The sequence below is a fragment of the Anabrus simplex genome, chromosome 1, assembly GCF_040414725.1.
Source record: "Anabrus simplex isolate iqAnaSimp1 chromosome 1, ASM4041472v1, whole genome shotgun sequence".
Lineage (NCBI taxonomy): Eukaryota > Metazoa > Arthropoda > Insecta > Orthoptera > Tettigoniidae > Anabrus > Anabrus simplex.
This window is the reverse complement of record NC_090265.1, coordinates 675,788,333-675,802,275: the sequence shown is the minus strand read 5'-3', so window position 1 is coordinate 675,802,275 and position 13,943 is coordinate 675,788,333. Positions and strand designations below refer to the sequence as shown.

At 41.6% G+C, this 13,943-nt stretch overlaps 1 protein-coding gene across 2 annotated transcripts in view; it reads right to left on the bottom strand.

Moving 5' to 3' along the window:
- The window catches only part of MYPT-75D (Myosin phosphatase targeting subunit 75D), a 53,799-nt gene extending 48,815 nt beyond the window's left edge, over positions 1–4,984 (bottom strand). For both annotated transcript variants that reach the window (XM_067135879.2, XM_067135880.2), the window contains exons 1-3: positions 4,421–4,984; positions 3,929–4,179; positions 104–174 (exon numbers count right to left, since the gene is read on the bottom strand). In XM_067135879.2, coding sequence (XP_066991980.1) covers positions 104–174; positions 3,929–4,166 — 309 coding nt within the window. In that variant the 5' untranslated portion in view covers positions 4,167–4,179; positions 4,421–4,984. The remainder of the gene's footprint in view (positions 1–103; positions 175–3,928; positions 4,180–4,420) is intronic.
- Positions 4,985–13,943: the final 8,959 nt, after the last annotated feature.

The following is a 13,943-nucleotide window of genomic DNA, read 5'->3' as shown; positions in this document are numbered from 1 at the left end:
CCACCAATTTTCACAATGCCACTAACAAAACTTAAAAATCCAGACCTTGTACAATTTATAACATGATTTTCTTAATCTACATTTGTAAGGCATAGCACAGTACCTGGTGTAATGCTGTTAATCCATCTTCATTTGTAGAGTCTGGATTGACACCCTTCATCAGCAGTCTTCTTACTACAAGAAGAGAAAATTTAGATAATCTTCAGAGTTGACAAGAAATTGAGCAAAAGTAATTAAATTACTTGTAACGGTTACATCTTAGTGATTTTTACTTGTAATCGTTATCTTTTATAAAATATACTTGCAACTTACTCTTTGAAATAAAACTGTATAATCATTACATTCTCGTAATTGACATGTATTACACGGAAACACAAATTGGGATATACAAAATATGGTGGAGATAACTATTTCAGCTCTACTACAACAACCAGTAACTTCACCACTTCTAGATGAGATACTTTCTTACCTCTTCAGTACTTTCAAAGACATCATAGTTAATTAATACAGATGCCAATTCCCATAGGGAATTTAAAATATTTGTCCTGAATGAGTAAATTTATAATACCAATATAATGGTCCGTTATTGGACATTACAAATTTTCCAGCTAACTCATTCTTTGGTATTACATCATAGTTATACCAAGGACGTTCTTAAAATTAAACACAGGTATTCCTTTAAGTGCCCCTATAGGGCATCTTTGCAAATACAAAGACGTTGAGGCTTAGCGATGACAATCTTAAGAACCAATTAATTTATTTGCAGAGTAAATGGCAAATTATTTGAAACGCTAAAAGTAATTAACTAAAATAAAACTGATGGTAAAGTTTCAAAGTATCCTGTTTAATCTCACCAACTGATGATGGTAATTTAATGTCTCTTTGCTTAAAAAAAAAAAAAAAAGAAAAGAAAAGAAAAATGAAGTAGTATCTTTTCCTAGCAAACTTTGTATTATTGCAGCCCCATGCAAAAAAAGTCGGTGATTTCTTTAAGACTAGTATTCTGCAAAGTAATTTTAATTTTACTGATTACTTGTTGAAAAAGTAATTTTTAACTGAGTAATATATTTCTCAGGTAACAGTAATTCAGCCCAATTACTTTTTTCTGTACTGTTTTTTCTTAGAATTGGCTTTACATCGCACTGACACAGATAGGTCTTATGGTGACGATGGGACAGGAAAAGGCTACGACTAGGAAGGAAGTGGCCGTGGCCTTTTTTAAGCTACAGCTCCAGCATCTGCCTGGTGTGAAAATGGGAAATAGCAGAAAACCACCTTCAGGGCTGCCAACAGTGGGTTTTGAACCCACTATAACTCGAATGCAAGCTCACAGCTACGCACCTCTAACTGCATTGCCAACTCACTCGGTTCTTGTACTCTTCCCATCACTGGAAATTATATAAAGTATTACCTCCCTTTTTGCCTATCTCTAGTCTTTCAAGATGTTCTGGTTTTTAATGATATTCAACTCTAGCAACAATTCTACTCTCACTTATGGCTCACAGATATGGCTCTAATTCAAAGAGTAGTTGTCATTGTAACAACATAGACATCATACCACTGTCTCTCTGTCTTTCCTCACTCAGGTGCCTCCTTCAAGCACACTGATGGACAATGGTTTTATTTGGAAGCCAATATAACGAATGCACAGGGCACTTATTATGGTGTGGACAACATTACTGTTGGTTATAATGCCTCCAGGTATGACACTCAATGGTTACTGTTAGTGAGAGGTCAGATTCTGGTTCACTGGAAAGAGTAACTGCTGGTGACAAAATTACTAACAGTGATGCTTAGATTATGTAACAAAATTACTGACAGTAAGTGATTAGATTCTGGTTTACAGGAAAGCACTGTTAGTGATAGGGTTAAGTTAAGAGCTACCCATGACGTGCTCAAAGAGTATCATCACTTACTAGCAGCCCGTAGTGTGTTCCATATCAATGGCACTATGCATTAATTATATTGACAGCCATGTAAGACCACTGTCCACCAGTGGACAATGGGGTAAGAAGAGAGTGTGAGAGAATCAATGTTATGACAATGACTACCACTGCTTTGATGAGAAGCCAGTGGTGAAGCAACTTGGCTGTTATTCCCTCCCACCAGGAAGTAAACTGTGCAGAGTGAAAGTTGCAGGAATGTTACAGACACAGGACAAACATCTCGTCCCAAACCCAGGACTTCAGCAAATTTAGTAAAAATCCCACTATTCAGCCAGATATTCAGAATAAAATATATTTTCTAGAAGTAAATTCTTTTTAAAATTGTTGAGAAAAAGAAGTAGCAGCTTTGGAAAGATTGGTTTAAAGATTCTTCTATCTAGAAAGCTCTTCTTAAACACCGATTCAGAATTCTGTTTACAATAACATTTCAATAATTAATGCTATTGGTTTTATCCCACTAACTACTTTTACAATTTTTGGAGACACCGAGGTGCCAGAATTTTGTTCCGCAGGAGTTTTTTAACGTACCAGTAAATTTACCGACACGAGGCTGACGTATTTGAGCACCTTCAAATACCACCGGACTGAGCCAGGATCGAACCTGCCAAGTTGGGCTCGGAAGGCCAGCGCTCTACTGTCAGAGTTACTCAGCCCAGCAATAACAACATTTCAGAAATAAAATAGTTTTACTTATTTCTCGAGCCTTTGTGTAGTTCTATTTATAGTACTTTGTGCAATTAAAAACAGTAAAACAGTTAGGACAAAGGCTTATAGAAATTAACTCACTGGCACCTACTAACAGAACTGTAACATACAACTTTTAAAACGCATTTCATATGCGTGACAAGTAAGAGATAAATTATGAGGCTCTTCTAATTTAGGCCTACTCTAAAATGAACCCATGGCACTACAGCCCTGACAGGTCTTGGCCTACAAAGCAAAACTGCTCAACCCGAAGACTGCAGATTATGAAGCAAGATGGCTCCTCAATTGTTCACTCATAGGCTGAGTGGACCTTGAACCAGCCCTCAGATCTAGGTAAAAATCCCTGACCTGGTCGAGAATCGAGTAACCTGGTACCTTACTAACCCTGGACCTCAGGACCTGCTTGAACAATTTAAGAAGATTCCAAAATTGAACACAATCTTAAAAGTCAAAGAGAGTTATTAGAAAAAAAAGTTGATTTCCACCAGTTTGTAAACAAATATAGAAGATAAAGAGAAGGATAATTTGAAGTGAATCGTAGGTGACATAATGAATTCATATCAGAATTTTTTTTGGACAAAAGTGCTTACAGTGATAGGGATAGTTCACCTGAAAGGTAAAGGCATAAATGATGTAAGTTAAATTACAACCATGCTGGAATAGGAAGTATACAAGCCAAAACTGTGACATGGTAACGGTTAAATATTCCCAATACACCTAGAAATATACTATTTGCCATATTCTAGTTCACTATTACAAAATGAATCACAGTAATTGATCATTCAGAGACAATGATTAATACACAGAAAGACTTGTAGGCCTAATTAAGTCGTTATATTATTACAAATATATTTACAAATATATTTAGTCTGTTTTCCAAGAAATTAATAGGAGATATCTGGGTCTACATGTGAATAATTGTTATGGTTCAAATGGATTAAATAATAAGAGGTGTTCTCATCCTAACTTTAACAACTTGAAGCATGTCCGCACAAGTGGGTCCTGTAACTTACGCCCTGTTTTCCATATCCTTTCATCCTGTTACCAATGGTAGTTCATGCCTTGTTCTTATTACTGTCACACCAAAAAAGAATACTAGTTAATTATCTTTCAAGGATCTACAGATAAATAGTTTACGAAGGACTGCAGTTGGATCACATCTCCAGTGTGAAATAGCCTATCTTCTAGGAAATGTTACAGCAATGTAGACTAATTAACATTTCTGTTCAAAGATGTTTTGGACAATAACAATATATTCCTCTCAATTAATGGGTTACCTTCATCAATGTCATTTCTGCCAGCTGCTTCCAAAAGCATAACACTGTCACTAAAATACAGACGTCTCTTGGATGATTTTTCTCTGGTACCGCCTCGGGACTGTCTGATCCATTCTTTTTCCCTCTGGCTCCAGACTTTCAGCTGTTGTAACCTTCTTCGACGAGCCAAGTGGAGACGCTCCTGAGTGCTCAGGTGTTCCACATGGCTCATCTCAGCCACCAAATCTGCATGCTCCATTTCGGCTGTTTACCTAAAAAAATGTATACAGTCTTTCTAATTATTCTGTACAACTGTTCAAAGAATGAAAGATATGCACAAGAAAAAGTGTTGATGCTTATCTTATCTAATGCAATGCAATCTAAATCAGGTAGAGTATAATATAAATGCAAACTCTTTCTTAACACAATAGATATGAAAATGAGGAAAATTGAAAAAGGAGTCATGTATAAGAAAGGCCTGCTCGGAATATGTAGCCTACAACCTGTCCTCACCTGAGCAAGACTCTTGAAGAACTTTACAAGTAATTACTGATTATATCTACGAACATTTCGTTGTTACTTATAACAAGGTTTGCCGAGAAGCTGTATCACATATGTTTTCACTGTCCAGTGCATTCCCATTCTTACAGCAGCTGCAACTTCGACCCGAATACAGCCGTTCAAGTTCACTGATTTTTACCTGCTGTTCCATAGAAGCTTGAAATACGAAAAGCTACCGGGTGCCACCTTTGATGGCGAAAATTTTATATAACTGCAAACATGGGAATCACTTTACACTCCTTTTCTACACTTGGATGCAACACTGATAACAATATTTGAGGAAGCATTTCTTTAAGATAAACAGCTCCGGAATCGGCACTTCAAAGTTGTTCGGACTCGTTTGGGAGAGCAATATAGGTCAGCTGTTTCTCAGAACGTTGAACAGTTTCTCTTACAAGTGTGTCATTATCATTTTCCGGAGTGCTCCGCTAGATAGTAGCAAGAGCAAAAAAGAAAACAATTCTTGCGATTTAATTCTTTGACGCCTGTATGTCATACTTTATCGCACCATGATAATATGCGATAAACCTGACTGAACTATATGTGACATTGTGTTATTCTGAGTGTGACATTTCCTTTATGCTTTGATCAGCCCACGTCAAAACGATTGTATCAGTGTAGGAAACCCCAGCAACAGCTTCACCAAGAGCCCGGGGGGGGGGGACTGTTCGGCTGAGTTCGGTTCCAGCTGGTGGGGGTGGCGTGGAGGACTTACGAGTTGTGAACTGTTGGTGGAGGCGGAGAATGAACGTTGGGGTTGCAGTATTGTTCCCCAGCCTCATTGGTTATTATTTTCGTACGCCATAACATCTGTTAATTGCAAAATATGCACAGTACTTGTAGTCACTTGGATTCTAAATGGAACATAGACCTTCCAGCCACAATTAAAAAAATGTGAACGCCTGAAAATCGCAAGACACGAGTACAAATTAACATGGCTGAAAGGAAGGAGCGTGTTATGATAGACAGTTTTGACTAGTTGGTTCACGGAGGTTTATTTACATTTTGGCTATAATAGGGCGCGCTTTTAGAACGAGCAGAAACAACATTCGCTGCGCACTTGTTACCTTCGTAACGCAACAGATTTACGCAAATTTAGTAGCAGGTGTGTAGGCCTATAATGACAAATGTCTATTAGGCAGTGAGACGAGAGACATTTGATTACGAAAAAGCATGACCCTGGAAGAGTTACACAACGTTTGACCCTGATTCTCATGTACATGTCAGGAAGTGTTGGAAGGAATTGAAATCGATGTTTGATATCCGAACATTGCTGAATAATGAAAATCCACAGCCTGTTTCCAGTCATTCGACCGGGTCAGGAATGGAATGAATGAATCCCCATCTAGCGGCGAGGATAGGAATTGTGCCGGCTGCCGAAGCCTGTCGCACTCCTCTGGAGTAATGATTAATGAATGAAAGATGAGAGTGTTGCTGGAATGAAATTATAACAGGGAAAACCGGAGTATCCGGAGAAAAACCTGTCCCGCCTCCGCTTTGTCCAGCACAAATCTCACATGGAGTGACCGGGATTAGAACCACGGAACCCAGCGGTGAGATGCCAGCGCGCTGCCGCCTGAGCAACGGAGGCTCTACTGCTGAATAATATTTTAAAAATTAAAAATCCAGCCCACAGCAGCTATAATAGGTTGTAAAGACACTACCGATACCGTACCATAATCGTTTAAGCACCAGGCTAGATGGAATTTTTTAGACTACGGTAATTTAAAATTGGTAGGAAGGCCTACCTAATGTCTTAACAGCTGCTGCTCACGCTAATAAAAAAACAGGAGATCCAGATTATTATTATTATTATTATTATTATTATTATTATTATTATTATTATTATTATTATTATTATTATTATTATTATTATTATTATTATTATTATTATTATTATTATTATTATTATAGCGCCCACCTGGTGGCCATGATCGAGACGAGAAATATTTAATTACGAAAAATTATAGTCCGGGAAGAGTTATACAATGTTTGACGCTGGTTTTTATGTAGGCCTACATGTTAGGAAGTGTACTGCTACCTGTTGGAGGGAACTGAAATCGATGTTTGATCTCCGAGCGTTGCTGAATAATATTTTTTAAATTAAAAAATCCAGCCCACAGCAACTACAGTATAATAGGTTGTAAATACACTAACATAATTTAATCACCAGACTATTGTAGATGGCATTTTCTAGATTACGGTAATTTAAAATTGGTACGTAGGCCTACGTAATATGTCTTAAAAGCTACGGCTCGCAGTAATAAAACAGGAGATACAGATTATTATTATTATTATTATTATTATTATTATTATTATTATTATTATTATTATTATTATTATAGAGCGCACCCGGTGGCCACGATATCTGACACCGTGGTTAGTCGGTTCGAGTCCCATTGATCGAAAAAGATTTCATCAGAATATTGGCCGGCAGGGTAGGAGAGGTGTTGGTATACAATTTATAATCACTGGATAGGGTGCCAAAAACCTGGATTAAATTCCAAACCTCTCCGCAGAGTTCATACGGAGTGAGGGCATACGATGCTGTTGAAGATTCATCCGTCGGATGGAACGTTAAGCCTTGGTGCTATTCGACAGGAGTAGGCTATATATCGGCACTGGATTTCAACCTCTTCCTTCCTACTTTCATCTCATTAACTTCTCTGATGAGGTTGGCGTCAGGAAGGGCATCCAGTCGTAAAAATGCGATACGAAGATTCATCTCGTCGTCGTCGAATAAGTTTTCATTCCCCGCCCGACGGACGGGGTGGGCCCCTCAAAGCGTGACGCGCTCTCTCGGGCCGGGAGATGTGTAGTGAGAGTGAGGTGTGATGAAGGAGAAAATGGGAAAACGATGTTACAAAGTCATGGAGGAGGAATAGTTGGGTCTCTTGGCTAGGGTGATGCGAAATAGAGTGGGTGTGTAGAAGGAGTGAAGTGTTAAACGGGAGTGCCAGGGCGGAGGAATGGGTTGAGGAGTTGTAGGGCTGCAGCGATGTGACTTAGGGAAGTTGTGAGGAGTCGATAGAGATCGGTATGTGGAGGTGGGTGGAAGAAGGGACGAGTTGCGAGAAGTGGTGGGCGTACGTAGTGTCGAGGTAGATAATGAGGATGAGCTGGCCGGGTGCGATAACGGGTAGCGACGGAAGGACGTCTGGGGAAAGGTCGAGGAGGGGTGCGAGAGAGTTCCACTGGATGATGACGTCGGTAGATGCGTGCTCCACTGGAGATGAGGCGATGGACTGCGTCTTCTGATGGTAGATGGAGGCGTACTAAGGTGGTCGGACCAGATGAGTTCAGAATGCGGAACGCCCGCCGAGCTGGGACGCCTGCTGCTTGAAGTTCACGTAAGTCTTCTTGTTCGGTGATGGCTGTAGCAACGCCGCGAACGACGCAGCTAAACATGGTGGGTTGAGGCGGTGGTGACGAAGTTGGTTGTGCGGCGGTTGCAATAGTTGAGGCTGGTGCGTCGGTGATGCGCTGGTGCTGGAAGTAGCGAGGTGGGATACATGGAAGGCTGGGGTGTTCAGAGTTGGGTAGTATTGGAACAGATGAAGACATGACTGGCGAAGGATGGGAGTAGGTTAAAGTTGTGAGAGAGATGCATCGTAGGGTGAAGTTGCGGGTCGTGGTAGTTGTGGTGGTGGTGAAGGACATGACGGAAGAACTAAGTGTATTACGGGATGGCAAACTTCCAGTGCGGAGTTCGGCCATGGACTTTTTTGAGGTCGGCAGGGAGCTGAAGTAAAGTTGACGAGCAACCCGGCCGAGCAAAAATAATAGGAGAAGCCGTAGAGATTGGCGATGCCTAATAACAGCGAGGAGATATCTCATCTCGTAGACGATAAACAAATTATTATGAGCTAATTCTCCCAATATTAGAAGGCGTTAAGCAAATAACTCATTCAGTTCTTCTGTGGGTTCTTCTGGTTTTTCCAGTAGGCTTTCATTCTTTCCGAGAAGGCCACTTTCCGACCACTTTGGTCTGTACTGCTTTTGTTGTGGTTGCTCTGGTGTAGCTTCCCAATGGACGGAAGAACAGATCTGAAATCACTTCGCGTCTGACTTTAGCAAGCGACGAAGTTGTCAGCGTCGGAGGTGCGGCTGTAAGCGTGCTCGAGGAGAACTAACAATCCCTGGTTCTATACCACTAGCGAAAGCTAGAATATTGATTACAAGCAACCATGGCTCGTATAAATAAATACAGTGGACGATCCACCCACGCTAAAGTGGCAACAAATTATTATTATTATTATTATTATTATTATTATTATTATTATTATTATTATTCTTTTCCTGCCGCTTTTTCCCACACCTGTGGGGTCGCGGGTGCGAACTGTGTAGCACATGTGGATTTGGCCCTGTTTTTACGGCCGGATGCCCTTCCTGACGCCAACCCTCTATGGAGGGATGTAAGCACTATTGCGTGTTTCTGTGGTGGTTGGTAGTGTGGTATGTTGTCTGAATACGATGAGGAGAGTGTTGGGACGGACATATACACCCAGTCCCCGAGCCAGAAGAATGAATCAGAAGCGATTAAAATCCCCGACCCGGCCGGGAATCGAACCCGGGACCCTCTGAACCGAAGGCCAGTACGCTGACCATTCAGCCAACGAGTTGGACTATTATTATTATTATTATTATTGCAGTATAAAGGGGCTTACTTTTATTCACATAAATTAAAGAATTCATTATCCGACAACTCAAGTACCGGTACCTATATATTTTTGGTGATCTCTTCATTAACAAGACAATTGGATTATGCCACCACTTAAAATATGCGCATATACAGTATTTGAACAAAGACGGGACTTGTACAGCGCTGTTATTATTATTATTATTATTATTATTATTATTATTATTATTATTATTATCATCATCATCATCAGCATCTGTTTACCCTCCAGGTTCGGCTTTTCCCTCGGACTCAGCGAGGGATCCCACCTCTACCGCCTCAAGGGCAGTGTCCCGGAGCTTCAGACTCTTGGTCGGGGGATACAACTGGGGAGAATGACCAGTACCTCGCCCAGGCGGCCTCACCTGCTATGCTGAACAGGGGCCTTGTGGAGGGATGGGAAGATTGGAAGAGATAGGCAAGGAAGAGGGGAAGGAAGCGGCCGTGGCCTTATGTTAGGTACCATCCCGGCATGTGCCTGGAGGAGAAGTGGGAAACCACGGAAAACCACTTCCAGGATGGCTGAGGTGGGAATCGAATCCACCTCTACTCAGTTGACCTCCCGAGGCTGAGTGGACCCCGTTCCAGCCCTTGTACCACTTTTCAAATTTCGTGGCAGAGCCGGGAATCGAACCCGGGCCTCCGGGGGTGGCAGCTAATCACGCTAACCACTACACCACAGAGGCGGTTATTATTATTATTATTATTATTATTATTATTATTATTATTATTATTATTATTATTATTACCGAGCTCGATAGCTGCAGTCGCTTAAGTGCGGCCAGTATCCAGTATTCGGGAGATGGTGGGTTCGAACCCCACTGTCGGCAGCTCTGAAGATGGTTTTCCGTGGTTTCCCATTTTCACACCAGGCAAATGCTAGGGCTGTGCCTTAATTAAGGCCCTTTCCTGTCCCATCGTCGCCATAAGACCTATCTGTGTCGGTGCGACGTAAAGAAACTTGTATTATTATTATTATTATTATTATTATTATTATTATTATTATTATTATTATTATTATTATTATCATTGCTACTAAGTTTGCGGTATAGTGAGAATGCCCCGTTTCGGTATACCGACGAAGAAATAGCTGATGTGCACCTATTCTATCCTCTTTGCACCTAGCCTATGGCGCAGCAAAAAATGGCAACGGGAGAGAAGCTATACACTTATTTATGGGGTCCGGCACCCTAATCGCTGCCAACCGTCATTCAACCTTCGTGTCCATTGGCAGGTGACTGCATTAAGGAGAGCGGAAGCAAACCCTCATCTGACAGTAGTGCGCATATTTCAGTATCGGTTTATTGTCAGTATTTGGGGCGGCATTGTTCTTTCCTCATCGCCTGAAAGGTGAGGAATGCTACCGTTCTCGGAGGAAATATTGCCTGGATTATTGGAAGATGTTCCTCTGGGTATTCGGCAGTGAATGCGGCTGTCTTGATGGCGCTTCATCGCATTTCACTCAGCGTGCCACGCAGCACGTAGGTTTCCCATTTTCACACCAGGCAAATTCTGGGGCTGTACCTTAGGCTACGGCCGTTTCCTTCCCAATCCTAGCCTCCTCCTGTCCCATCGTCGCCAGAAGACCTATCTGTGTCGGTGCGACGTAAAGCCAATCGTAAAACTAAAATAAATAAAAATGCAGCACTTAAATTATCATTGTTCAGGGAGAATGCTTTTGCTGGTGAAACGTAAAATAGTGTTAACATTGCGCTATGTCTTCTGATATGGGCTAGAACATTTTTAAAATTTTTTACTTTCATTGATTTGCCACAGTCTTAGCCTTGGCTTTGACAATATAAAAGTGACTAAGGTAAGGGCGATGCTAGTAATGCCATTCCTTATGCAGCCAGTCCCTGTTATGAATGCTGTGAAAATGTTGCTCATAGGATCGGTTGGTGCATTAATTTAAGTAGGCTTGGCAGACTGAAATGTATTAGCAACGTCAGGCTCAATGAGAAAAGCAACGGGAAACTACCTCACTCTTTATTTTCCTAGTACACCCCTTAGTGATGGCTAGGGCATCCATGACAGCTAGTGCTGGAGCTGTTGAGGATCCAATCAGCCTTCGGACTGAGCATACATACATACATACATACATACATACATACATACATACATACATACATACATAGTTCCAGGGAGATGGGTAAGCCGTTTTTGGGCAGTTAAATGGCTTCCGCGCTCGGCCGATTGGACTGCCATGGACTTTTTTTTAGGTGAAGATCGAAATAAAAGGGGAGAATATTGAAGATTTAATGCAATCAAACCATAGGGCGTATTGCTTCTTTCGTTTGGCATTTCATTCTTTTAACAATATTGAGAGCAAAGGAATGTACGTTAGTGTGACGGCAGCGATACATCTTCGCGTATGTACTGTATAATAAAGAACGTTACTGAGACTAACAAACGAGTGGAGAAATGCTCGGGTGATTCCTTAACTGTATAATAACCTGTTAAATATTTCTTCATTAATTTATCCAGAATTGCTTTAGCAACTTTGAAGTTAATAACTTAGTAACACTTTTTTTCTAGACGTAATTTATATATCCATTTCCGTATTTACATTTCCATTGATAGTTGAATTTAGCGCGAATTTTCAGGTCAAGCCACTAGGAGCGCCACTTGCGATTTGTCTCCCATTTTAACAAGGCTATAAAAGCTTATACATCCGGAAGTGTCGCGTATAGTCTCTACTGTATTTGGTGTAACACAGGAAGTCGTATCGTAGTGAGGGAAAGTCCCAGTCTGTACAACGTGGAAATAAGGTGTTGCATCTTGCAGCAGCAGTCAGTGTCAGTATTCATAGTGAGAGAAATGGAGCAAGAGGTAGGACCATCGCGTGTAGTGAAGCACAAAAGAGGAAAACCGCTCAGAAGTGACCATAGGCAGTGCATTGTGAATGTGTTAAAAAAAAAAAAAAAAAAAAAAAAACCTAAGTGAACAGAATCCAGGTTAGTCGTTTATTCAGAAGTTCAGATCTTCGCACTGTTATTGTATGCGATGCGCAGCCCTGTACGTCCGAACACGAGACGTTGACGGGGTGGAAGTCGGTAGTACAAGCTCAGCGAATCACAACTCTTTCTTCGACGGAGGCGTGAACATACCATGTTTACATCAGGATTAAACTCTCGTGAAAAGACATATAACAAATGTATCAGTGGCGTATGCTGGTATCAAGACGTGGGCTAGCACTAGACTTAGGCTACCACTTTTCGATAGTTGGTTTAGGGAACATCAAGCATTTTGAGCTGCATTCTACAGCCAACGGAGCTGCCCGCTGTGTTTTCAAGGCTGCTTCACAAGCTACTGCCCTGGCCTCTGCCACCGCCAATACTCAACACCTGATCAATCGAGTTGGTAGCCTAAGGTTTAGCAAATTGAAGTCCAGCTTTGAGGCTAAATGGATAGAATGCTTGCCTTTGATCCGACGGCCCCGGTTCAATTTTCAGAATCAACCCCCTCATACTGTTAATTCCCCTGGCTTGGGAACTGGGTGTTCATGACGTCTTCGCCATTCATTTTATCCTTATTAGGTCACCACCAAGCCTATGTAGATGCCATGCACTATTATTATTATTATTATTATTATTATTATTATTATTATTATTATTATTATTATTATTATTATCGTTAAATAACAATGTTGAATTTTACAGCGGTCGTACCCATCGTTCAATGGTTAATTATCTTCCTCGGAAGATCAGTGGTGGTGTCCGACCCATGATCACGGGTTCAATTCCAACCAACAAAAGAGAACACTAAACCTGAAAGATTGCGTTTCATTTTAGCAGATCAACCAATAAAAAGAAAACTGTATTACTCCTATAACAGGAGCCCTGCAGTGTCTTCCTACAAGGATGTAGAAGTAAACGGGAGTGAAATACCAGCACTCCGTTATCTATATATTTAAGACAGAAGGATGAGGTAAGGAAGTATATACGATGAGTAACGCATGGTGATAGTTAGCAGTGGCGATCTGACGGACCGAAGCCTAGCACAGCTATCCTCCGCCGGTCCCCGCACCTGTAGGCAGACAGCAGCAAGCCGCGTGAGGCGAGTCGATGGGAAGGGACGAGAGTCTGGGCTGCAATATCAGTCTCCGAAGCCTTGTTCTCAGAAATACGTGCGACGTGTTTTCTCATTGCTTTCAAGGTTTGCAAATGGAACAATGTGTCAGATGCTTACAATATAATGTGCTTTAGATTTCCATCGCTCGCATTTGAGGTTTGGGCTTCACTGATAGCCTTGGTAGCCCTCAGTATACGCCACTGAAATGTATCTTAATTACTGCGTGTGCAATTACGGCTGCTTAATAAACAAGGGGGGTGTGTTCTGCCCGAAGGCAGGTCCGCACCTCCTCAGAGGTGTGCCTGAGCCGGAGTTTACGTGCGGTAGGGTGGCCAGTTCCTTTCCGCTCCTCCATTCCCTTACCCTCCACCAACAGCACGTGGTAACCCATCCAAATCTTGACACGCCCAATGTTGCTTAACTTCGGAGATCTTACGGGATCCGGTGTTTCAACACGGCTACGGCCGTTGGCTCTTAATAAACAAACTGTGGGTATTACATCTAAGAGACAAGGACACTTCTGCCCGAGTCGAACGAAGAAACTTGTTCAGTTGCACGGAGCATTGTCTGCGTCTTCGTCTATCATACACCTCGCTTCCCCACCCTTCTATGAAGCACAGCAGGGGCAGCCGTTTGCGCTCTAGCTGGCTCTAACAGAGCAAATACGATAACTTCGTCAGTTTGAATCACGCGCCCGGAAGTAACAAAGTAACTTTTTTTTTTTTT